The 26,931-nt window shown below is 35.8% G+C and overlaps 1 protein-coding gene across 2 annotated transcripts in view; it reads left to right on the forward strand.

Annotated features, from left to right (window-relative positions):
• LRBA (LPS responsive beige-like anchor protein) overlaps nt 1–26,931 on the forward strand; it is a 434,876-nt gene that overhangs the window by 141,911 nt on the left and 266,034 nt on the right. For both annotated transcript variants that reach the window (XM_075034981.1, XM_075034972.1), the window contains 2 exons: nt 783–847; nt 12,262–12,370. In XM_075034981.1, the coding sequence (XP_074891082.1) occupies nt 783–847; nt 12,262–12,370 (174 nt within the window). The remainder of the gene's footprint in view (nt 1–782; nt 848–12,261; nt 12,371–26,931) is intronic.

Here is a 26,931-nt window from a genome sequence, read left to right on the forward strand (position 1 = left end):
ACAAGGAATTCATTCACCACTTCCCATTGCCAGGCAGGTGTTCAGCCATCTTCAGGAAAGCAGGGCTCCCATCAGCATAACAGTTGCTTGGGAAGACAAACACCATCACACTGAACGTCCCCCCCCTCGACCTTCTTCCCCCAGCTTTATATGCTGAGCATGACATCATATGGTCTGGAATATCCCTTTGGTCAGTTGGGGTCAGCTGTCCTGGCTGTGTCCCCTCCCAACTTTTTGTGTACCCCCAGCCTACTCGCTGGTGGGGCAGTGTGAGGAGCAGAAAAGGCCTTGACTCTGTGTAAGCACTGCTCAGTGATAACAAAAACATCCCTGTGTTATCAACACTGTTTCCAGCACAAATCCAAAACATAGCTCCATACCAGCTACTATGAAGAAAAGTAACTCTATCCCAGCCAAAACCAGCGCAACATGAAACAGTTTGTTTCTACCATTATTAAGGTTCAATAAGGCAAAAAGCATCAGTGAACCAGATTAATTTCAGAATTATTGCATAAGATGGGAAAAGAAAATGATGCCGTTGTTTGTGGGATTTTTTTGTATTTTTTTTCTCCTCCGCAGAATATGACTTTGAGTAAATGATACTGTTGTGTTTCTTCATGCTGGCAGTGTTTCCTTCCTGATTAGCACACGATTAATACCTTATATATTTGCTGATGGTGCTTTAAGTTGATAAAATTGAAAAGAAAGTGCATGACTGTAGCTGAAAATGTTTTTTCTTAGTTTTGTTTTTATATAACTAGTTCTCTCTTATTTTTTCCCAGGAGTGGCAGAACTCTATACAAAAGAATGCTGGCCTTGCCTTTATTGAGCTTGTCAATGAAGGAAGGTAAGTCACAATATTTGATAGCACCTCTGCCTTAGCCTTCAAGAAGTTGTATGGCTCGAAACTTTCTTTAAAGAATTTTTCTCCTGCCTTTTTATGTCATTGTCTTTGAATTTTACAAGCATGATTTCACATATTCTAATACTTTGGTTCAGTTCTAATACTGAATATGGGATTTTGCAGAATCTGAATGCTCTTTAGTTTCATTAAACATTTTGCTTATCGGCGTGTCATGGATTTTCTTTCTTCCCCTCCCTGTGCACTGGTTAACATTGAAACTATAATTTGTATTCAGCTAATCTCCTGAGGAAGGGAATTGATATTTGGAAGACCTTATAGCTAGGAATTGTAAGATAAGCCTCTGTCTCAAAAATTAGATTCCAGTTTACTCATTTATCTCCTATCTACCTCATAAAAAAGAAAGGAAGAGAGTCCCTTTAAGGAAAAAAAAAAAAGTCGTTAATATTACCAATTAGTCTAATGTTCTATCTCTAACTATATACATATATTACTGGAACTTACAGAAAATGACAGGGCAGGTGATGAGGCCATGCTCTTTGACTTGTAGTGACTATTCAAAACCATCAATATTTTCTTCATTAGGAATCCATTGTTGAGGCAGACTAAGAGCAATATTTACTTTTTCTAAAGGATTTTTTTTTAAGATGTCTTAATGAGTTAGCCAAGGACTATTATAAGAAATGCCATTTATCTAAACCTAAATTCTGTTATTGAGTAACTTGAGCTAGTAGGAATCCCAACTGAAAATAAATTTTACAGGATTAGGACAGCTACTGAATTAAAACCAAAATAATCTACCACATAAATTAAAATGCTACACAAATATCTTTTTATCAATGTAGGAACAGTGGAAAAGGCTCTTTGAGATTTTTCTTTTAAAATGTGTAGATAGTCTCAAGATACATAAAAATAATCACCATTTTAATGGTTGCATTTCAGTTTATGGTGAGGGAAACACCATTCTGAGGCAGAAAAAACATTTTGCTACTAGTCTTGATCCCAAGGGCCAAGGTAAAGTAACAAGGGTGTTCAGTTACAGTGTTAAGATCTAGCCTGTAGTTGTTTCCTATTATGTGAGGCTGACCTGTCTTGACCTTACTTATAAAGTGCCTGCTATAAATTTGGCCCTTGATTAATGTTTTATTAGCATAGATAACATAGAGATCCCACACACATGTAAACCACAATGTGTAAGGTTCATCTGTGTAAGATGATCATCATGAACAAATCAGTTGCTGAGACTGAGTGGTAAGTAGCAGTTACCTCGTAGTTATTCAGCTTGTCCAGGTCAAGCTTTCAGAGAGAATTCTATCAGTAAACTGTTTGGAATTGACTATTTTCTTTTAAAAACCTGAGGTGCCCATCACAGACAGATGGAATCACTCCCCCACCTCCATAAACAACATCAATAACTTATAGTCTAGCCTTAGCAGAGTGGTTGTCTCAGGGACAAATGATGCCTTGAAGACTGAAAAGTGTGGTTTTGGTTAGCAGAAAATATCTAAGTAATTATTACTTCATTTCATTTCTGACTCGTAGCAGAGTTTTTTTAAAAAGTGGGAATATAACTTTCATTATAAGGAAGACGGGAGGGGATTAATTTCTTAAAAATAGCTCCTTTTATCTATCTCAATTTTTCTCCATTGCTGTTTATAGGAGCCTTTAAAGTTATTGCTGAATTGGTCATTGCGGTGTTTCGTGGCTTTTCAGCATTCACTAAAATGAGACTATTATCCCTTATATGACTTGAACTGTATTCCAGAACTACTCTTTTCTTCTCTTTATGCAGGTTGCACATTATTTTTCTTGCACATATACTAACACACTGAAACATTTCAGGCCTTGTATTTTATTGTATTTGTTATTGGTTTATGTATTTTTGCCATAACATGATAATTGTAACAACTCCAAAAGCTGAAATCTTTTAATTAAAACTTAAAAATTAAAATAACTGAATGATACTCATTTAGACTTTAACTGCATAATGGTATAATAAAAGTTGAATTTTTAAATTGTTTCTATATTCAAGAAAAGAAGACAAGGTAGTTGTACAAAGGACAGAACTGATTTCAGCAAGTAAGGAAGGATGTCTGTGGGGTACCCTGACATGTGGAGTGTTAGAATAAATAAAATAAAATTAAGAACTGGAAGAACTGCCTAGAATTTGTGGAATCACAGAACTGCTATTGTCTGCTGCCTTGGTGGAAAAAGTCTTGGTCATCCTGTAACCATTGTAAACCAGGGTTTTATTCCCAATGTTTATTGCTAGTTTTCTGGAGTATTTGATACTAGAGGATATTCCAGTTTGAAATGTGTTCTGCTGTTTTTATTTATCAGGGAAGTAAGACAACTGAAAAATCTTTCTGGAAGAGAAAGAGGTCTAGAAGAAGAAGAGATCTAAATCTCTTCTTATGCTTGCTTTCAAATGTATTTTTTGCTTTTATGTGAAAGGTATGAATGTACCTCTCTCTCTCACAGCAGTTGAAAGTTTTATGTTTAGGCTTGCCGTGTTTTGGCTAGGATTCCCTGGGCAGAAGTATGTGCAGAAAGTTTACCTCTGGGACTCGTAAGAACTAGAGTGTGTGCGCTGCATTCAGAATGTGTTGGTCTGAATTTCATCATGTTCACAAGTAACTAATGTGTTACACACATAGTTGCTCTCAGCCTTTCCAGATATATCAGGTCCATTGCGCATGTATAGCAGAATTGATTTGTGTCTAGTGAAATTTTGAATCTTGAACTGAAAAAAAGGTCTAAAGAGGAGACTACTATGTGAAAATACAGAACCGTAAGCCTGCCTAAAACCGGAATACACAACTGAAGTCTTTTGAGGGCCAGGTTACAAGCATGGAAAAAAAATCAAACCCAAAAATCTTTGTAGAAAACCAGGAAGGTACAGAATGTAAGTTAAAAGCTAACGGAGCAGGTATTGGAAAATAACCTCTTTCTGTGCATGAAAATAAATGTCAGTTTCGGTTCCTTGCTATACTGAGCATTAATCTGTTTTTAATAAAAATGAATAAGTATTGTTCACTATTATTGTAATGTCTGGGAACACTATTAATGCCTTTGAAACCTTGTTAAAAAGGTGCCTGTACCCACTGCTTCTCTATGTACTGAGCCATCTGTGCAGCAGAAGTATAGATTGTGAAACATTTTCCTTAGCCTGCTGAACTTCTGTCAGTCTAGATTTCAGTCTTTGTGCTTGCCTTTCACCTTTGGGTCCTCCCTTTAGGGAGAGTCTGTCTTGGAGCCTCAACCCGAGAGCTTACTGATGAGGGAATTTGTTCACCAGAACCATCCTTTAGGTGTGATTTGGTTCATGGTCATGGACAGTCCTCTCCTTTGAAGACTTCCAAGGTGTCCAGATGGATTCCTTTTTTCCCACCCTGAAACTAATTATGTTTTGTCCTTATGCAGGAGATGGTCAAGCTATTATTTCTGAACTGAAAAAATAGAAGCTTTGTTCCTTGCATGTACAAATATGTCTTTTTTTTTTTGGCTCTTATTTCCTCTACTTGACTAGTTAGCAAACAATTCCTTTGCTCTGTGAAGGTTAAAACTCTCTCCTGTCGCTTTGATTCATTAGCACGCTTTAGTGTGAAACATCTCTTGTGCTAGACCTTGTTTTCTGTATCAGTCAGTGCACTAACAAACATACTCGAGCTTGAGACTAGGCATGACAGTTATTATCCCCTTTGGGGTGATAATGGGTTTGGCATGGCAGGGGTTGAGGGATCAGTCTCCTAAGCATGCTGCAGCAATTATTCTTTCCAACTTTCAGTTGAAGAGGCTCTTGAAGATGCTTAATTTTAATTTTCTCAAGCATAGTTTTCTTGGTCGTCCAAAGAATTAAGTGCTGTGTTCTATACATATATTTTTATACATCTGCAAATATGCAGACAGTGGTTGCTTTAAAAAACTGTCACATGAAGTTTGGTTGAAAGATAACCTCATTAAACCAGCAGAATTCATGTACAATTTCCTCTCTTTTGCCTTTGCCCTTTCAAATCCTTAACCAAAACAAGCAACCCAAAACTTAAGGATACACAAGTGTATCCAGGAGAAGCAGAACTAAGGAAGTTTGGTTTTCTGTAGCTTTTTCTTATTGCTAGATTCTCTGTTGTATAATGAGGAATGAAATGTAATCAAAATTCTCCTGCCATAGCAGAGGATTCTACTCCTATATTCCTATATTGTATTTTCTATTATGGCTTTCAGTGCAGTTGAAAACAGCCTTTTTTTTTAAAAAAAATGATGTTTGCAAGGGTTTTTGTCCTCTGTTGGATAAAAAAACTTGTATAAAATTAATATTTTTGAGAAACTCTAACCTTCTATTAAAAAATACCTGTTGGATTTATCCAGTGAATTCAAAAGTCACTGGGAGAAGGAGGAAGGCAGACAGCGTGCAAATCTAATATCCTTGACAAGTAAAAATTCCACTGTGCAACCGAAAAAAAGCCCCAAACCTTTCCAGAAATAACTGGATGTAACTGGTATTATTCTCCCAATACATAACATCCAGTAGTATAAAATCTGGAATGCTGTAATCATCTGTATTTCTATAGCTTTTTTTTTTTTTTTTAGAAGGAACTGTACTAATAAAATTTCAACATATGTCACCTGCTGTTCCTTTTCTTAAGTTGTATATATTACTTTTGACTGGTCATAGATGCATGACCATGCAAATATCTTTTTAATATTGAAATAGTTGGCAATCAAACTAGTTGGCCAATTACTTGCACACTTTCCTAACAGAAAATAGGGGACAGATGTAGGCTGCCCCATTCAATTGTCTTTCACTTGCAATAGTGTGGTCACTCTCAAGGAATGAATGTTAGAGAATGTGTTGCCATAGGAGCAACTACTGTGATGGAAAATAGTTAGAAAAATACAGCTATTAATGAAAAAATGGATGATAAGTGACAGACTTATGCTTTGTGCATAATTGACCAAAAAAGGCACAGGAAAAAAATGATAAATGTAGCCACATCCAAAGTAGAATTGATTGCTACCAGTCTGCTCCCCTTATTGCAGCCTCCTTGCCCTGAGATTCTCATAACATAGAACCTGCACCTTAGTCTTGGTTTGTAAGAGAAAAAAAGTGTTTTCCACATTTCCTTGCTTTTTATTTGTAGCAACCCATTCTGTTTAAGTGGTAGGTTTTGTGAAAGGGTTTTTTGGTGATTTATTTTCTGAGTTTTTATGTTATTGTTTTGGTTTCATAGCAGGAGCAGCTTTCTTAATGTGTGAATTTGAACTACAGAAGATCATTAGGCTAGACTTTAAACAACATTATAAATGTGCTGTAAATTAGAAATTGTAGCCTGAATGTGTTTCAGAGACGGATAAATGACTTGAGGTGGGGTTCTTGATACTACATGATTTTTGTGTGTGTGTGTGTATGTACTAAGGTATAGTGTGACGTGCACAACCATTTTTAAAACAGTTTTTTATTTCACTGAGTTTTGTTTGATCATCTGTGCATGGATTCAAATTGCATCATTTTTGTGTAACTGGAAACATATGATCTTTGCTGCAACTTAATGAGTAAGCAGAAGCTTTTTGGGGAGAGCTATGTCTTAATGATTAAAAATTAATGTAAGCTTTTATTGTTGGAGATGCTAGTAACTTTGGAGGGCATGCATTTGACAAAGGCACGTTTTACTTGTGAGAATCTATCATTAATTTGCTGGGTCTATAAAAAAGCAAGATCATAAAACACTTTTGAGTGCCTGGGAATTCTTAAATTGTTTTTTTTTTACGTAGAAATTTTTTAGTAACATGTGCTTTTAAAAAATAAATTAATGCAAGGGTAGTAAGAAGGTCTTTATACTGCACTCTGTGTATATACATGTATTGTACTATTGCTATCTGATTTTCAGAAATCATCTCTTGTGCTACCATGCAGTCTCTCTCAGAAAGTGAACACAGCCTCAGATCAGTTTTCACTAGGCTGTGACATGTCGTAAGCGGCTTTCCCAGATAGAAAAGGTTGGATTTGTGTGTCCCTTCCTAGCTGTCCTTTTGGAGTATTGTTAAGTTTTATGCTATCACATGTCCAAGTCAGCATTTTGGTGAGTCTGCATGATTTTTTTTTTTTTTTCCTTGGGGTGTGTTTTGGGGTTTGGTTTTTTTTTTTTTGGTTGTTGTTTTCTCTCCTAGTTTAAGGGGTTGTTCTTGAAACCACGGGGGTTGGTGTTGAAACTTCAGTCTTTAGGACCTTATGGACTTGTCTGTATCTTTTGATGATTGAATAGCGTATCTGTAGGGTATCTGTGTTCCACAAAGTAATTGTAAAACTTTCTTGCAGCAATAATTCCAACCCTTAGCACATTGAGCAGTCAGATCCCATAAAAGACAGTGTATATTGGTGTAGAACATATCTCCTTTTGAAGTAAGAGAGTCTCTTATATGCTAGGTTTATGAGGAGTGCAAGTAGGAAAGCTTACCTTTATCCTCCTTTCTTGGCTATCTCAGAGTTCTCTGTTGTGGTAGCATCTGGAACATACATAATCCCTCCCTGGAGTACTTTACCAGAGATTTATGCCTAAACAGCTGTTGTAAATGTCACCTGTCAAGCTTTTTCCATATTTTGACTAGAATTTATAATTGTTGGACACCAGTGATACTAACCCAAAATTTATCCATCTCTCTCATTGCTTGCACATATTTTTCTGTTACATTTTTTCCCCTCTTGTACCTTCACATTTTTGGTTGTTTTAAGGAGAAACTTGACTTCTTACTTGATCGTCTAAGCATTCAGCAGCCAGAAATCAGAGTAAGAAGATTTCTTGCTTTGTGTCTCATAGTTTTCTCTTCCAGCATAACAATAAAAATCAAAATATCTCATGTATTTGGCTGGAACTCCTTCTCTCAGTGGTTTTGCGCTTCATTCCTGACCCAGCAAAATATGCAAGTATATATTTAACTTCCAGCATGGGATCTGTCCCCTTGCTTGTTTTTACTAGGTTGTTCATCTTTTCAAAAGTAATCACATGTTTTTAAATATTTTAGTCCAGAAAGTGCTTAGTGCTTAGACAAAGGAAGAAAAGTCTGTTTGAGACCTTGAATCTGGTATGCACTGAAAACAGAAGATTAGGCCTGGTATCCAGAGTCTTTACTACCATAGGTATTATGGTCTAACTTCTACAGAACATGTCCATCCACACTCTTCTCATGTTGAAGATCAGAAAAAAATCTTAATTCAGTAACTTGTCATAAATAAAGCCAAACCAGAAGGGAATCTATCAGGGAAGGACAAGTGTAAATCACTGCATTCAACAGCATTTTGTTGTTTAATAACACTGTAAAAAATAAACAGATATGTGAGATAGTAGTGTAAGGCAAACATGGTCCATGGTTCTGCATACAGAGATTATGAAGCATAGGCAAGAAGGAAATTATTAGACTTCAGGTTTTTTTTCAGCTTGGGTGTGCATACTTTGAAAAAGACAAGAAATTCAAACAATCTGTTTATTTAGTCAAGGAAATGAAAAGCTATCCTTTTGCTGTGAAAAAAAAAGTATAAGGAGATGTTTTGGATAGACTTTTTATTTAACAGAAAAAGAATTAATGTGATGTAGTTGCTGGAATAAAAAACAGGATAAAAGCAGACAAGAAATAGTCATGGTTTGGTTTTGTTTGTTTCTTTTTTTTTTCCTTTTTTTTTTTTTTAAATTGGCACTAAGTACCTTATTATAAAACTTTATGGGAAACATGGTGTAAAAGTCAGATTTAAAAAAAAAAAAGTTGGGGCATCTTTCTGAAAGCAATGATGTAGCTCAAACAGAAGATACAGACTTGATGGAGGAAATGAAATTGTTTTGGGGAAAACAGGCATGATCAATTCTGTGTAGGAGGCCAGAGCAGGTACCAGAGAGGACCATTATGATCCTTTAAATCCATGAAGTGTACTTACTGTCTTAGTCAGGAAAATAAGATTTTTTCTAAACTTTTTTTTTTTCTTTAGAAGAAAGCATTTGTCTCTCATAAAGTTACCTGATCTAGTTAATACAGTTTATAGCCTCTCACATATGTACAAAATGTGTTGTATGTAGTTTGGAGTTGAACTAATACTTCCGCTAGAGTCAGATTCTTGTGCTGGCCTCAGCAGTGGTCTGCTCAGCTGGAAACAGTTGTTTCTATTGCAAGCAACTAGCTACACTTAACAACTTTCTGTTCAGCGTTTTGTTTGCCTCACATGGAAAAGTAGCAGCTGCCAAGGTTCCCAAAATTAGTGTTTAGAAGCAGATGATTAAAACTTCATTTTAGACATATAAGTGGAGGTGTGTTCGTTTATAGAGATGCTGAGAGCTTGTATTCACCTTTGATTTTTAGTGATGGCTATAGACTCCTCTGTTATATCATGCCATCATTACATTTATGTATAGAAATATATTTAGTTTAAGTTCTACATTAAAGAGGTACATTCAAAATAGAAATCTGAGTGTCATGCTAGGCGTGTGGATACTGTTCTCATAAAGAAAATCCAAACTGACCTAGGTAATGATACAACTTGAATTGTTTATTAGAAGGAAGTTAATCTAAGCATATGCAATGTTTGGAAGAGGTGACTGAAAAGAAAGATTAAAATTTGAATTTCTTAAATGTAAATAATGAACACAGCTGTCATGGTATAAGCCAGTAAATTATTTCATATAGGCTTCATTTGTATTAGTAAATAATTTTTATTCTCACCTCCTGAAGACCTTTAGTTGCTGAGTTTGGCAATTTGCAAGAAGGGAAGTAATTGTATAATAATTGATACCTAATAATATGAAGCTTTTGCCTTTTTCTGAAAGCAGCTTGAAGTTACCACTAGGTGCTTATGCTAAACTTGGACAGTTCCTTAGTTGTTAGCCATAAGAATTTTTGGTTGCCAAAATGACAAATTCAACAAGGATTGATCTGCAAAATTACGTGTACGTTTTATTTAGCTGGCTTAACCCTGTATTGAATATCATAGAGAAAATGAGGAAGGTGTGTGGGATTAGTAAAGAGAGGTGGGGGTGACAAAAGTGACAACTGATCCATAGGAGACCAAGCTCTTTCTGATACTCAAAAGCTATTTGGTTTTACTAGGTACACTTATAGTCTGTTTTGAGAATGTTGTTCCTATGTGAGGGAATGTAGTTCTTTGCTTTGTTTGGAATACGTCCATCATCTCTGCAAATGCATAGTAAATACCAGTGTACAGTCAGTTATGTACTGGGCTGCTTACTGGTTATGTTTAGTGGATAAAAAAGAAAATCCATGTTGTAAATTGTTAAAAACAATTATTATATAGGGTGCTTTCTTGAACACATAAAAAAAAGTGGGACTTTTAGAGGATAACTAGTGTTAGATTAAAAGTGGACCTTTTAGAGGATAACTAGTATTTTTCAAAGTCCGATCAGGTTAGCAGAAGGTATTGGTATTGACACAGTCAATGAAAATAATGAGATACTGTCCAACTGTGTTAAATTGTTAAATGTAAATCATAATACAAGATACTGTAATACATGAGTATTTATGATCCCCATATTTTTTTAGACAGTTCTTAGTTTAATAAAAAGATGTTTATTTAAATGCTTATGTGACAGATTTGAATGTGCTACTGGGGATCTTGGAGAAAGAGGGGAATCAAATGCTTGGAATTTGCCCAGACTATGAAATTGGTTATGCAAAGTTTCTTGTTGCTGGTTTATTAGTAGGGATTTATTTTTAGCTGAACATTATTGTAAATTATTAGAGACAGAGGTCTGGGGTTTCTTTTTTCAGTGTATGAACAATGCCTTTTTAACTAGTTTATTTTCCCAATTTTTTTTGAAGCCATGAAAAGTTATGAAATTGTAATTACATTATTGCAACAATGTTGGTTCTGCAGGTTTTTGAAAGTAAAAGTTTGTCACTAATGCACACAGATAAATTGGCCAAATTCTGTATTGGTTGGCCAACAGCTACTTCCATTCTAGAGGTGACTTAAAATAGAAAAAATAAAAGATAATGTGATTCTAAAACAGTAGCTTCTGTACAAGCCTCCTCAAACAGAAGGTGAAGTCATGCTTCAAATAATAAATTGTGCATATTTCTTTTTTTTCAAGACTTCATCCATGGGGAGATAGTAACTCACTGACTTAACTGGTTCATGATCGCATAGTCTTATTTAGCTGTTGTGCTGCAGTTTTCCTAGCCTTGTACTGAGAAAGACAATGAACAAAGAGCTTCAGGTGTTGTTCTGCTTCTGGATTTTGTCTCATTGGAGTAGGCTTGTGACCTGCAAGTCCACTGCAAGTGTGGAATTGTGAATAGCATAGGAGAAGAGACAGCAGAACATTGATGATCATACTATCAAACATACAGATAGAGACAGGTGGAGCCTTAGTTCAGATAAATTAACATTGATAAAATTAACATTGTATACATTAGAAGGTATCCTGCATAATAAATCCTGTGGTTGTAAAGAAAGGCTCTCGGTAGACTCTGACCTTGTTGAAATGTACTTTAGCTTATATGTGCAAGGCAAACAAGTGATTTTATGTTCTGCTACTCTTTTCTACATTAGCAACTGAAAACTTTTTTTTAAAAAAAAAAGCTTTAATAACAGATATTTTTAAAAACTAACCAGTAGAGCATGTAATAGATTTGTCTGGTGTATCTTTGGGTGATCCTATGGAAATGTGCACCTTCTAAAACAGTGTAGCTCCTGTATAGCCAGTTTTAACTTTATGAATCCCAATGTAACTAATTAAAAAGGAGATGTTTTTAGTAACAATATGTGAACTCACATAATAATTGGGTTGTAATTCAATCTGTCAGCTCTGCTGCCATTCATAAACTCAAGGTTTATGAAGGCCTCAGAAACCTCAGATTGAATTACAGCTTTATTCTGTATATAACCTAGAACAATGTATATCTTAGCATTTCATTTGTGAGACTGACGATGTTTTATAATCCTGAAAATATTACTTAAATGTATACTTACCATAAAATTCCAATTTTACATTTGAAGAAAAAAACTATACTGCAATGCAATTCACAATTTTTTATTTAGACTTTACATCAGTTACATTAGGGCTTTCACCATGGATGTTTATATGCATAAACTGCTTGCTTTTCTTTATATTGTGTTGTGTGTATGTGAAAGATTTTCTTACATACCTATATTTCAGGTAAAACAAATGACTGTCTAGAGTGTTTACATTTTGTTTAATACTTCGTTCGCTTTACTATTGAAATACAATTTTACTAGTTGCCAGAAAATTACTCTTCAACCTTATTTATACCATTTTCTTAACACAATAAAGTCAGTTATGGAACAGAGCTCAAAATATTTGTCTATATATTGTATTTACAGATTTTTATTTTAGGACTTCATTCTCTCAAGGCAGTTCTTAAATATTGTCTGTCCTCAGGTTGCTGAGTCAAACCATGAAGGACCATTTGGTAAGAGTGGCAAATGAAGCAGAATTTATCTTGAGTAGACAGAGAGCAGAGGATATTAACCGCCATGCTGAATTTGAGGTAAGAAATGAAATCTTTTTTTAAAAAAACAAACCACCAAAACATAACAAGCCCACTGTGTTTGAGGATTCCAATGTGTCATACAGGCTTTTCAGGCACAGGAGGTTCCATCCTGGAAAGTGCTTTGCAGTCATAGGGTGTTTTGATAGTTTGCCACTAACTTTGATGGAAAAACAGGCTGTGCAGAGCAGCTCAGAACTTGTCAGAATTTGCAAACCATAGTTTGTGGGGGAAGGAATTTTATCATACCAATGCTGCCCTTTTCCATGAAGCAAATATCACTGTATGTGTTAAAGCTGCTTAGTGTCATAGTCAAGACATAACTCTGAAAAAACCACCTCACTGAACATAAATGATAACAGCCTGTTAAGTGCAAAATGAGAAATTACCTTTTTTTCTTTTGTATTATTTGCTATTTCACTTAATCCATCTCTAAAACCATTTTCCTTATGTTTTACATGTCTCTGTGTGGTTTTGTTATATTTTTGTGTTTTCATCCCACTTAAGGGATTCTAAAGTGAAATAATGACCTTTGTTTTTATAGACTTGTAATAAAAATACAAGCCTATTTTTTCCTTTATTCACACCTCCAATTTTGGATCTCAGTTACATCATGTGTCTCCTTTCTCTGTGCTTTAATTATTGTGTTTAAATGAAAACAAAGCTACATCTCACTAAATTCACTAATTTTCTGCTTAAAGTGTACTTAGTCTTTCTCCTGACATGTGATACCACTTGTGGTTTTGTTTTTAAAATGAAGCATTAAGAGATTGAAGGCACATTTGTGCTTAACCTATTTCTAAACTGTTTTTCTCTTAAATCTTTACTTGAAAAAATACTCCCCAAAGATGAAAGCATATTTGTCTTAGACAGTGCTTATGTTCTAAAGGTCATCTGTGTTGGCCCCAGGATTCAAGCTGTGCGTTGTTTAATAACATATCTGCACTTCATCTAGAGCTAGTTACCCCCTCCTGCAAACAGAGATGTTGTAAGATATCTACAGTACCATTTTGCAATGGTGAAATAGCAGGCATGTTTCATTTATTACATCAAGGATTTGGCAACAGTCCTGTGGAGATGAAAAGTGCATCTTTTTACTTCCTTGCCTGATAATCATTGGAGTGGGACGTGCTTGACATCTTTTGCTCGGGATTTATGCAGTAGCTCCATGCATGACATGGCATTATTGATTAGATGAACAGCCCACTTTTTTTCTTCAGTTGCAAACTATTTGCAAAGGTGTGCATGTATGTGGGAAATCTGTGTGAAGTAAAGGGTTCTGTCATGTAAATACAGGCTATCAATGAATACAGTTGTTCAGTGACACCTTCACTGTTAGCCTTATTTCAGTCTCAAGACAACTTTTATGATGTCTGGAAGAAATTTACATTGAGCATCAATTTTTTTAATATAGCTCTGAGTTTTGCTGTGACAACTCTCTAGGACAAGAGTTGGTTGATACCTTAAGTTAATGCTGGTTTTGAATTTGTGCTATTTCAGAATGATGCCTCAAGGGGTTTAACTCATCAGGTTGAACTTAAATAGAAACTAGTGTACTAAAATAGCAGCACTCTGTTTATCAAGTTTAGTTTTGTTACTGTGTTGGAAAAACTTAGATCTAGCATCACTTCTGCAGGTGTGCAAATTGGGGATATACAACTAGGATTCTACCAAATGGTTCAATAACAAACCTGCTGTCTCATGAACTTAGTGTTATTGATGTCTGTGGCATTATGTTTCTTTTGTGGAAGGGGGAACTGTTAGTCACATCCATTCAAATCTGCAGGTATCACATCAACAATCAGAAATTCCTGTGTACCATGTTTCATCCATCCATGGTATGGTCTGTTTCACATGTCCTGTCAAGTGTGCTTGTCTTGTTTTAGCACAGTGATACCTTCTGGCCATGGTGTTCCTCATAGCCTTTTCAAGTGGTGCTCCAGGCTATAGAGAACTTGCAATTCTTCTATTGTGCCCAGAAATGGATCTGTCACTTGACTAGACTGGCGCCATTCCATCACTTAATGGGAATGGATCTGTGCTGTGTTGGGCTACTGACATGCTGTGTATTGCAATTGGTAGGTATGTTCCCATTGTATGAATGGGTGTCGATGTCGATGCCTGTGTTTTGGTGCTAACACTCATGTCATGACACACTTACAAGCACGTGACAGGAAGGACTCGCAAATAAGAGAAAAAGGGCTTCCAAAGCAATTGACGTACAGCCTTTGATCTGGTTCATTTCTCCAACCTGAGGACCCGTAAGGAGGCAGCATAGCAGATGATGACCCCTAAGCTAAAGATTGTTTTGGCTAGCCTGACTGGTGTGGTTTGGTCATCTGCATGTACCCATTTCCTTGATTTGCTGCTTCATCCTCCATCTATTCTTGAGAAATGAGTTGGAATGAAGATGGTATTCTTCCAGTCATGAGGAATACTCTGCTTGGTCAGTCCATTGAATGCATTATCCCATCTGCCATGGCATATGTCCAGAAAAGAGCAATTGTACAAGGAAGCAGATAGGCTATACTTTTATAAATTCTGTCTTTATATAGAGATCTGCAACTCGGAGACCTCCCTGATCAGAGACCATGTCTTTAATAAATAAGTTGTGATTTTTCTGCTGTGAATTTTTCCAATTCCTTTTAAAATTTTATGTAAATATTTTGCACCAACAATGTCCTAGGATGAGGAATTTCCCTGCTGTGATAGTTGAAGAAGGTGAGCATATCCTGTGTATAACAAAAAATTTAAACAATTTCTTGGAAAATAGTGTGATCCTACAGTATTTAGCCCTGAAGAATGGTATATGCAAATGTGGTTTCGATTACTTTTAAAAGCATTTTGTGATTGTGGTAATTACTAGTTGCAAAGCTGCAAGGTTTTTTTAAAAAATGGTTGGGACGAACATGCATGGTTCAGGTCACAACCAAGCTTTGCCACCTGACCTATGGGGGGAACAGAGATGAGGCTGGTTGAGTGAGGGATAAAGATCCAGAGGCAGATGAGAAATGTGGCAAGAACTGTTACGCCTTTTTCATTTTTATTCTGACTTGCATTTCTGGTGTTTCAGATCACATATGAAATATTCCAAGATAACATTGATTCAGCAAAAATCCAACCCCCAAATTTCTTTTTAAATATCTGTATTATGTTTACTGCTACCTGGTTTTAATTCTTCCATTTCTAAAAGTCATGACAAAGGTGAACCTTGCAAGTCGTGTGTCAGATTTTGGACAGATTTGCAGCATGATGATAGAGCAATCTAGTCATAAAATTTTCTGTAGAACACTCTTTTTACTTTTTTTTTTTTTTTTTTTTTTTTGAAAGGCAAGGGAAGTTGTAAAATAAAAGGCAAACTGAAGTCTGGTGTTTGGGACACAGAGGCAGGAGAAAGCAATGGGAAATTTAGACAAGCTTCCTAATGAAGTTCTGTAGTTATATATTATTGTACAGTATTTGGTTATAAATGGGGTAAGGATGGTCATTGTAAGAGGAAGGAAGAACCTAGGAAAATAGGCAATACTAGGAAAGACACTGCTGTGCTGAACAACTGCAGTTTAGAAATGTGATGCAGGAAAGTATTTGTCATGTGACATTTTAAAAGTTGCACAGGATCCAGAGGGGAAGGTACCACTCCTATTTGCTTCTTAATTCATTGCAAGTACAGGACAGATGCTTTCCTTCCAGAAGTGGATTGAGAAGTGTCCACCTATCAATTCTTTCACAGCCAGACGGAGAAGCAGCAGCAAATGTGGCACATGTTCACTTTGCCGCATAAGGCCTGATAGGGCCTTTCTTTGCTATGTCTCCATGTGGTGGGACCCTGCGTTGGTCAGAACATTGCAGGAAAGTGTCTATACCCTTTCTGTAAAGTAGGACGAAAAGCACAGGAAGAGTCTCTAAAGCAAGGGTGGGGTTTTTTGCATATTGTTTCAGTTTGTGCTGTAACTTTAGATATGCAGGAAAGTCTGAGTGCCTGGGTGAGATAGGTTTAAATTAGAAGGATCTGAAAAGAAATCTTTTCTCTCCTCCGTATGTCTTCTCAAGGCAATTCTCTCTCTTTCAGAAACTTCAAATAAAGTGTCTTGAACAGCAGCAAAATCTTCACATCCACTTCTTCTGTGCCTGGTAGCAAAAAGTGTGTCGTCATCTTGTCTTGGCTATTTTTCTGTTTCTTCCTTTTTGTCAGGAGTCTCTGTTTCCATTTGCATTGCAGACCCTTCCTTTGCCTCTGCAGTCCTGTACTCCAGAAGCTTCTTCAAACTGGAGGTGCTCAGCTTCCCCCATGGAAGATGCAATCTCCCACCCTTTCTAGAGGGCTCTACCTTACAACTCAGCAGCCTGGACAAAGACAGAAAAGTCTTCTTCTTTGGTGCCTGGCCACTCCTTTTGTTTTTAAAAGGAGATATTATAAGTAACATAAATTATGAGCAAACCAGTTATGCTCTCTTTCTTCTAAGCTGGTATTGTAAAAAAGACAGGAAAAAATTGCTTTGAAGGTGAAGGATTGGTTGTGAGAGGTTTTTCTATGGCTGAATACAAAGGTCAACCTTTTTATTTCTTATTTGTTTCTGATCCTTTCTTCACCTATGTTTTCACTGCTACCTCTGTAAGTAGTTATATCTATGAATGTAGACATGCAGGGAGGTCACAGGGAGACCCGAGACATACTTATCCATTTTACAATGTGATTAAGCCTCAAAGAAGCCTGATGAAGCAATATTCCACTCATTACTCTAGTGAGGTGGCAGTGAAGCACACATTTTTACAGTGAATGTGGAAATGTGAGCCAGTGTCCCTGGGATTTATGTGCACAGATCTCTTGGGCATTTTTCAAAATCTCACCCTGAGTGTTTGGTAGAGCTGAAAATCCTGAAAAACAACCTCTTTATGCCTGAATTCCAACAGCTAGTTTCATGCTACCACCTAGACTGCTTTCTAGAAATGACCTTGAAAAATGTGGTGGATTCACACTGTGTCTGAGATTATGTGTGCAGACTGCTGCGGAGTTGGGCCTACGAGAATAATTGGATTTGGTGTGAGGAGGGGGAGGGAATTTTGTACTCTAATTGACTTTATTTTATAATTTATGACAGGAGTGCCCATTGCCTTGGATATGCCTCCTGTCTTATATAAATCTCTTCATGTATTTGTGTGTGAATATACATATTTATAGAATTCTAAATACATAAACCTGCAAGTCTTTTACGCCTGGACTGTTCAAGCATCACAGTGTTTCATCTTTCTAGTGAAGGTTTAGTTTGCTATCAGATGGCACTACTGGATTTTGACCAAAATCTGTGATACCATATCTCAATGCTTGTGTAAAGTATTTTTGATGAATATTCTTCCAGCAGCATGGCGGGTTTTTTTTTGCCTGGAAGATTCACATGAAGGAACAGGAAAATGGGGGAAAAGGTACTATACAGAACCATTCATAATGTTGCACATCATAGGTGTGTTTAGAGGAGCAAAGGACAGTGCAACACAGTAATTTTCAGAAAACTTTCTAGAATGGATGGACAAGGATTCTTCATTTTAAGTCTGTGAGGAAAACAGACACTGGTAATTTTTTCAGTAAAACACAACTGCTGCTGTAATTTACAAACTAACCTGCCTCATCAAAGTATCTTTTTTAAAAGATTGTGTGGTGTCATTCCCTTGAGTTTTGGGTCTTATTTTTTCAAATTCTCATCATCCATAGAAATATAAAGTGCTGGCATTCTTGTTATTGGCTGTTTCTGTTGATTAACTGAGATTTTCACATTACTTTCCCTTTGCATTTGTTATAAATCATGGTAGGCAGCTAACTTCTCTGCATGATTTCTCTTCAATAATTAAATCTAGCATTTCCAGCTGCTGTAAAATTTGTTGCCCTTTTCTGTTCAGTTATGTTTTTTCATGCGGAAGACTTGGACTTCCTCACAGTTTTAATTCTTATTCAGTATCAATTTATAGGCTGTGTGTAATAAACTGAATGTTTTACTTCATGGCTCATGCTGAGAACCGAATCTTAATGTTAATACAAGTATTGCCCTGACAGAGATAAGATGCAAGGCTAGGCAAGCGTTCTGATAGTGACTTGAATGTAGCTATTTGCTTTTTGTTTCCTTGGCAGAAAACAAAATTCAGTGGTTCCGTTGATTGATAATCTTGTATATTCTGCACCTTTTCCCCTTTGGTGTACTAAGCATTAAATGTTAGATGTTATTTGCATCAGAGGAAGTAACTAAAAAGTACTGCAAATCAATTGTGGCAGAATACCCATAAATCAAAGAGAATGTTTGAGAGCCCTTGAAAGAATTATGAAAGGTGTTTGGTGTCTTTGTAGTTTCTGTAGATGATTGTTACTTCTATATGTAGCAAACATTTACTGCGGGAAAGAAAGTTTTAATCCTTGACGGGGTCCCTATTCTCCATATAATTTTCCAGTGTTTTTAATAAAAGCTGCTTTGTTACAGAACTCGTGCATCGAATAATCTTTCTGTGGCTCTTACAACACCCTTTTATATGAAGTGTTATTCAACACACTTAATGGCAATGACCTTATTTATTAGAACAAAAGATTTTGGTATGCTTTCAATGGGTATTCTGTCTAGTAGTGTGGGTTATCAGCAATGAATCTTTACAGAAAATATGAAGATAATTGATAGCACAAGTTGTAGGTGTCCTGTAGTAATGTAACCAAAAGTTATAGTCCATAAGATTGCAAAAAGGTAATGTGGCAACAGAAAGGAAGTTAGATGTACCCTCATAGAAAAATAAGGCTTTACACATTTCATTATGAATGGGCACAACTGTCTCTTAAATTTAGATTTTTTTAAAAATAAATGCTGTCCTTTGCATTGGGTAGGTTAGGCATTATAGCACCATCTGTCGGTAGAAGGAAGAAAAAATTTTGGCTTTCATTTCTAAACACTTTTTTGGGGTTTTATAAACTCTTCAACAGAGTGCTGGGCATGGAAGAATATTTTTTTTTCCATTGGAGGATTAACTGGTTTTGTTCTGCTGTAATATGTTGACAAGTCCCAAACTTGGAACATAAATTTCTCATATTCCTGAGGTGGCAATTTTTAGGACTCATTGTCTCATGTGAGTCAAAGGATACTGAAATGAGAAGTTCATTTTCTGTTTGAACATTATAACATTTTCCCTGTGCTCTGGGAAGTGTTGTGATAGATTATTGCCTGATTATGAAAGGAGAAGTGAAAAATTGTGGTTTCTCTTTCACTATGCTTTAATAACCAATGGGAGGAGAAGGAATAAAAACGTACACTGGAATGATGAGACATCTTTTTTTGTTATATCTCAATTTTAAATCAAAATGTATTACAGAAATATGTCTAAGAGCTATCAAAGATATAATAATATTGTTTCTGAAGAAGCTTGAAAGAAAATCCATCTTAGAACTACTCTTTCCTAAAACTTTTCTAATGAAACAAGAAGTGATGTTCATTACCATTTTTGGATAATGTTTTTGGCAAATTATGAGACAAGCTATGTGATGAATTAAATCTAATAAGTATCAGCATATTATTGGTCTTTTCAAGTCATATTGAATATGAAAATGAAATAGATTCATATCTGTAGCTATTTCATATGAAAAAAAAATCTGTTCTTGTTTTTCTGATGCTAATGACGTTTATTGCTTTGTAATGAATGCTTAGTGTTTAGCAGTATCTTGTCAAGAGTCTTCCACATTTTATAATCTATGCAATGTTTCATTTACGTACTAAGTGTAATTCGAAAAAACATCCAGGAATATTGTGAAGACATGAGTCTTTTCTGCACAGTGTTTTACAGTATGAGCTGTATGAGATTTTAACTTTTTACGGCCTTTTTTCTCTCCTTTTACGTATTTAACAAATTATTTATTTTTCACTTTCTGTGAATGATAAACTTTCCTTTGTTTTAAAAAATTTTTACCCCTTCTTGTTAAGTACTGCTGCAGCTGATTATTTTCACTAGACATTATCAATGAGCTTAATTAATCTACTCTCCATGGCTCTGGAAGTCTTAGCGGAACATGCTCTGGAATTCTTGTTATTTTAGCATTTGTCAACCCTGGAAACCTAAAAAATCCTCTGCCAGAAGGAGCCAAAGACTGAATTCCTGTAACCACTTATGTTTTATAATTTTGCCCTGCTACTTTAATGGCTGAATTGAAACAGCATAGGCAGGAAGAAAACGGGGTAATTAGAAGAAGGGAGAGGAGCATTGTATGCTTCTGCTGTGATCTATGTTCTGCTAGACTGGGAACAGACGTTCCTTTTTGAACTTATCTTTTGATGTGGCAGTGCATCTTAAGTATTTTCTGTGTGTGTATGAAATCCATAATTGTATGGCTGACAGGGTGAGGTGGTTTGTTTGTTTGTTTGTTTTTTAATTATTTAGTTCACTAGCTAGCTAAGTACCACACAAAATCCAGAATAACAATCAGTGCATGCTTACAAGATCCATCCACATAAGGTAATGTCGAAACAGCGCTTTATTAAGATTGGTTTCTCATTGTTCTTTTTTCTTTTTAATTACAAATTCTTTCAAACTTGTTACTTAACTGCTTTGAACGAATAACTCTTAAAGTAAATTTATACACAGTAAGAAGTGAGTAAAATATAATAATCTATACTGTGGAATATTTCTTCTGCAGCAATGACTTAATGAGTTACCTCTAAGTTGTCACGTGTTAGGAAAACAAGTACAGAAATATGAATGTCTGGTTTACATTAATATGTGCAGGATTTATATAGGTAACTTCCACTTACTGCAGATAATTCTTTGTGAATACTAACTTGTGATGGGAATTGTTCAAATACTCAGGTGAACATCTCTTAGTTATTAGGATATTATAGAGCCACAGGTTCTGCCAGTTTTCTGGAATAGGAAACAATTTGGCAGTGAACTTGAATAACTTGAACTTTGTTTAGAGCATTCAAAATCCCAAATAATTTAGGATATTAACACAATCCACTTGGAAATTCCATGCCTTTTTATATTCATTTACGTTAATAATGTTCTTCTTTTGCTTCACAGATGAATAGTTTGTTGAGACTCAAGAGCATCTGTACTGGGTTAGACCAAGTCCATCAAACTCAGTATTCTGTCTCTAGCAGAGCTGAATAGTACATGTGTAGCGACAAGCATAAGAACAGTGCAATTATACAGGGGTACTTCCTTGATTCTACCCAGGTGTCAGGGATCACAATTTGGAAAAAGATTTGTAGTTCTCTATATGAATTTCACCTATTGTTTTATCTCCCAGTCACTGTATTAGCATTATTCATGTTTGATTGTTTTCTTTACTACCTTGAATTGCTTAAAGCTATCAGCAAAATTTGACACCTCTTCCACTTTCCAGTCATTTCTAAATATGTGCAATAACACAGTGAGATTCAATTGGTGATTTCCCTCCACTCTGAAGACTAGCTAATGTTTTTTTAAACCTGTTTCCTTTGTTTTAATCAGCTTTTATCAACATAAGGATGTTCTCATATGCCCTACCGCATCCTGCCTTTCTTTAATAATCTTTTTGGCATTCAAACAGTGGTCTTTATGAACTGGATCTTTCTTGTCTGTCTCCAGTGGCTTGTTGAAAGATACCTAATGAAGCATGACTTCCCTTTACAAAAGCAATGATGACTCTTGCCAGTGTGTTTATTCCATTGTTTGCTTTTTGCTTTAAACACAGCTACCAATTTGCCTTTTATAAATTTCAGACTTATTGCCATGTAGTTCCCTGCTGTCCTCCAGAGTCCATTTGGCATATTTCATGCTTCTGGCACTGAGGCAGTTTGAACAAGAACACTGTAGCTAATGGCTCAGCTGCGTTCATCCCAGAGTTCTTCTAGATCACCTGAGTGAATACTGTTTGGTCCTAGCAGTTGGTCACTTGTCAGTTTTCTTTTATAACTTCTCTGCTAGCACTTCTCTGTGGTGGTCTTCTGTTCCAAGAGCTCTTTTTATCCTTTGATCTTCTATTAGCTCTACAGATATACCTTAACGGGCTTACTGCTTCTGATTTGTTTGAAAAATAATTTATTACTGCCTTTTATGCCTTTATGCAAGTGTTCCTCAAACTATTTTGGTCTGTTTCATTCTGTTTTTAAAACTAATATGCCACAGTTGACATATTTTTCTGTTTTCCTTCTTTGAACAGACTTCTTGAAGAATGCCATTTTCTTACAGCCTTCTTTCTCTGCAGCTTAACCATTCCAGCTTTTTTTTTGGTCTTTTAAAAAGCCTTTTGATGGATGGTACATGTTTCCTTTGAACCCCTAATATTGTATCTTCTTATATGGTTTTTGTGTTGTCTATGAAAACATTTTCCATGTTTTGCTGCATCTTTTTATGCTCGTAATATGAGAAGTAAGCTAGCTAGCTGAGAAATTTCTTGCTTCAAATTAGATATTCCCATCAGAAATGTTGTTGTTCTCACCTATTCATGAAAAAGAAATCAGTAGTGTTTACCTTGTTTATTATTTATGTACAGACTTTTATGGTAGCTCATGCCAGGTAGTGATTCTAAAAGAGTCTTGACTGAAGTCATACAGTATACACAGAGTGTAAATTTCTAGCATTAACAAAGCAAATATCCTATTGTGCTTGATTGGACATTTTCTTCTAAAATTCCTGTCCAAATATAACTTGCATTACTTATGTACCTTTTTTACAACAGTATTAGGAGTTGTTCAGCTTTGAAGAAAACACACTGGTGACAGTACACATTTCTGTGTGCTTTATTGTAAGTTGGTTTGATCTAAATGAGAAAGACATTATATTAAAATAATTCTGATTGGTGCTGACGAGGTCAGAAAAGATCTTTAGGACCTGAATACCCGAAGGTGTTTTTTCTCACTATTCCAGCTGGTAGGTTGGACTTAAATATTCTGCTTAGTTCTAAACTTCTAATTTATTTTTACTTGTATTCAGCATATATTTCTTTGTTACTATGTTGTTATTATCTTTTGGCCTCAGTGGTCTTTTTTCTTTAGTTTTTCTTAGTTTTACTTTTTATCTATTATTTATTACATCTTCTCACCTCATTTCAGTAGGCTAAATGAGTTTTATTCTTCTAAGTTTTTTTCTTCTAGGGTGGTGCCTGCATACTCTACATCATCCTAGTAGTTCTACTCTGTGTCTGTTCTTGGAATATTGATTCCTACTGCAACATGGCTGAGCAAGACTAATCACATTGATAAGTCCATTATCAAACCTGTTATCCTATCTGTGGATACTTAAGGAAGAGTTTATTAAAAGGGCAAACATGGTAACACTTTCCCAGAATACACTCCCACTCTTGGGCAATTTGAAGTGACTTCTGGTTGTTGCTTGCCAGAAATGAAGGCCATGTGCTTAGTACCCCTTCAGGGATTATTCCCCTATTTGCCCAGTGAAACTTTGAATCCACATAGACTTTCGCTAAGAGTTACACTGAGTTAACTGCAAATTGTACTGGCATCTTAGTTTCATTCTTGCGTTGTAAAATGCCTTTTCCCTGGTAGCAAGTCAGGTTGGAGGGGAGACAGGGATCACAACCAGTATTTCTTAGAACACCTTCTGTTCATTATACTGTTGTAATTAATAGAATAAAGCTGTTACTGTTAATAGCTGATAATTACACACAACACCATCACTTACATGCTTACAGTTGGAGCTTACAGTTGGGAGGTTGACTCCAACAAGCGTAACGAAGGGTTTATTCCAATAGCCTCAGAAAGTCCTGCAGAAGGTCCTTTGCTTCATGGGGGTATATATACAATCCTGTATTCGTTGTTTGTGTAAAGTAGCCATCGCTCTCTGGGATGTTGTCTGTCATACAAGCTGCTGCTGGTACTAATGTGTGCTAATGGTGGTGTACAGATTCAGCAGACCTGTGGTATTCTGAATTGATCATATTTTGTAGGTTCAAAAAAGACTGCCAGTCCCTAGAGTTTACCAGCTCTTGGGAAACTTTTACACACAAACTTCTGAGCATGCACTCTCCATCTCTTTGGCCTGCTTTTTCCTGGTGATACTCGCCATCTAATGTTGTAAGAATCTCTAGAACCCATTCATGTAAACGCACCTAGAAAGGGTCCTTTATACCACATGATTTTACAGAATTCTCCTATGCCTCCTGAGTGGTCTTTTTTTTTTTTTCCCCCACCTTGAAAAATCCTACTGTTACATAGTTAGTTCTTCTGTGGCAGTGATTCCAATTCTGAATCCTTCTGAAATGCTTCTCAATTCTGTCATATTTTCTGATGGAAGACCCAAAACTGCACCCAGCATTCCAGGTGTGGACACACCAGGAATTTATAAATACACAATGTTTTCTGTGTTGTTCTCTTCCCAGTGGTTCCTAATTCTTTACTTGATTACTGTGTGTTTGTTGATTATCCTGTACGAAGCTGATGGTTTCATAGAACTATCTGTCATTGATAATACCATCTCGTTATGGCAAAAAGGAGTAAAGATAAAGGTGAACTCAGAGTCTGTCATTTTATATCTAAAAGTAGATTCTTTCCAACATTTCTTTTTGTCTACACTGAAGTTCCTATGCTGTTTTATTACCATGATAATTTAGTCTTCCAAGCTCCCCCTCCAGTTCCTCACAGCTCCTTCATGATTATACAACTCTGAATAGCTTAGTATCAGCAACGAACCTTGTCACTTCATTATTCATTAATTCTTCAGACTTTTTTTTACATATATGTTGAACAGCCTGAAATAATCATAAACTGATGGGAATCATATGGTTAATGTTAGTTTGACCAGAACCTTGTCTAGTATTTTCTTTCCTCTCCGTCCAGAAGTAGCTTTTCTGATTCTTGTCATTTACCCTTCCTTTGGCTGCTTTATGTTTTGTTTTTCTTTTGTGATGTTGGTCTAGATGAGTCATTATACATTCCTAAAATGTGACTTTTAAAATCAAAGTAGTTTGCTAGTGGAGAATTTGTGCTTACTGATATTTTAAGAGCTTTGATGAAATAAAAAGTTAGAGTATACTTCTGTTGTTATTATTTGTAGAGTTAACATTTCCATTGAAGGGAAAAATATAAATGTCAAAACCATTCTGAAAAAAATGTCAGTTACAGCGTGAGATGATAGTTTTAGTTTTTGTATACTTACAGAAACCTGAAAATGCTGTAGCGCACTTTTTTTGTTTCTGCTAAAACAGAATGGTGAATCAAACAGTTTATAATAGCGTTAACTTCCAGATAAAATATTTTCAACCAGTCTTTATAATTCCAGAATTAGTGGAAACATTTATGTCTTTAGATTCTTCCATCAAGGCACAGGGAAGTGAATTATTGAAAAGATAAAAATAAATTTGTTTGCTTTCTGTCAGAGTTCATATCCACAGCCAACCTTGATAGAAGACCAGAATGATTTAGACAAGTTTGCTTTGGAGATTCATAACATATGCTTGCTGGACAGAATTGAGTTATCTCTGCTCTGGAGAGTAAGTTATTGTAGCAGGAGCTGACAGAGATGAAGATAACTGAGGGAAATTCAATTACCTTTTAGTGTTTTCCTTCTAATAGGATTCTTAATGTGAAAAAGATCCTTAGATGATGCACCTATGTTGCTTTGTGAGATCTGCTTTGATACCTGCATCCAGAATAAAGTGAACTCTTCTTTTCAGGCCTTCATTAAGGATGAAATATGCATCTGTTTGCTAAACGGGTGTTAACTTTTGATCCAAAACATTGTCATTTATAGCCCACATGCATTTGACAATCTTTTGGTAGTAGTCTTGAATATTCTCTCAAATACAATTTCATTTTCAAAAACATGTTTTTTGTGTGAGAAGCTTGTTTATAACAGGAATTGAAGAAAGCAGTCACAAAACTGCAAAATATTTCCCTGCATTCTAGTTCTATTTCTGCATGTTTGTTTTCTCATTTGACTTTTCCTGGCAAAAGCACCTAACTTGCAAATACTGCTTGTGACTGACCTGAGTTGAGGCTGTTGCGTTAAAGCCCATCCCACTTGACTGTAGCTGGATTTCATGTGAAACCTCTGCAGTTCTGAAGTTACCGGGGTTGACCGGTGAATACAGGTATTAGATATTAGTATTTGTGTTACTCATAAAAATTTCAATTTTTTTTATAATACCTGATGGTTGAAATGAAAATCTAGAAGTGACTCTATGAAGCCAGCTTGTTCTGCAGCTGTATGAAAACTGCATACAAGTTTGTGTACCAGCAATATGCTTTCTTTTACTGGCCCATTCAACTACTGTCTGTAGCTGAATGTGGTTATGTGTATATCCTCCAAAAGATTTTATTTTAAAAACTCTGACACTTACCAGCTTTAGAAAGTAAAGTCCACTTTTTATCTGGAGGATTTATCCAAGCACTTGCACACCGATATTTCTATAAAAGAAAGGGAGAACAAGTATCTTCATGTTAGATTTTTTTGCAACCCCAAAACAGGTTTGGATGTGCCTAAAAGAAGTAGCATACCTGACCCTATAGAAGTCTGTATTGAAAGACTAGTCCATAGTTTGAGTAGTTACTTGTCTTGACCTGTGGCTTCTTGATTATGTAAGCTATAGATACACTGGTCATTCT

This window comes from Buteo buteo, chromosome 1 (assembly GCF_964188355.1).
Source record: "Buteo buteo chromosome 1, bButBut1.hap1.1, whole genome shotgun sequence".
Lineage (NCBI taxonomy): Eukaryota > Metazoa > Chordata > Aves > Accipitriformes > Accipitridae > Buteo > Buteo buteo.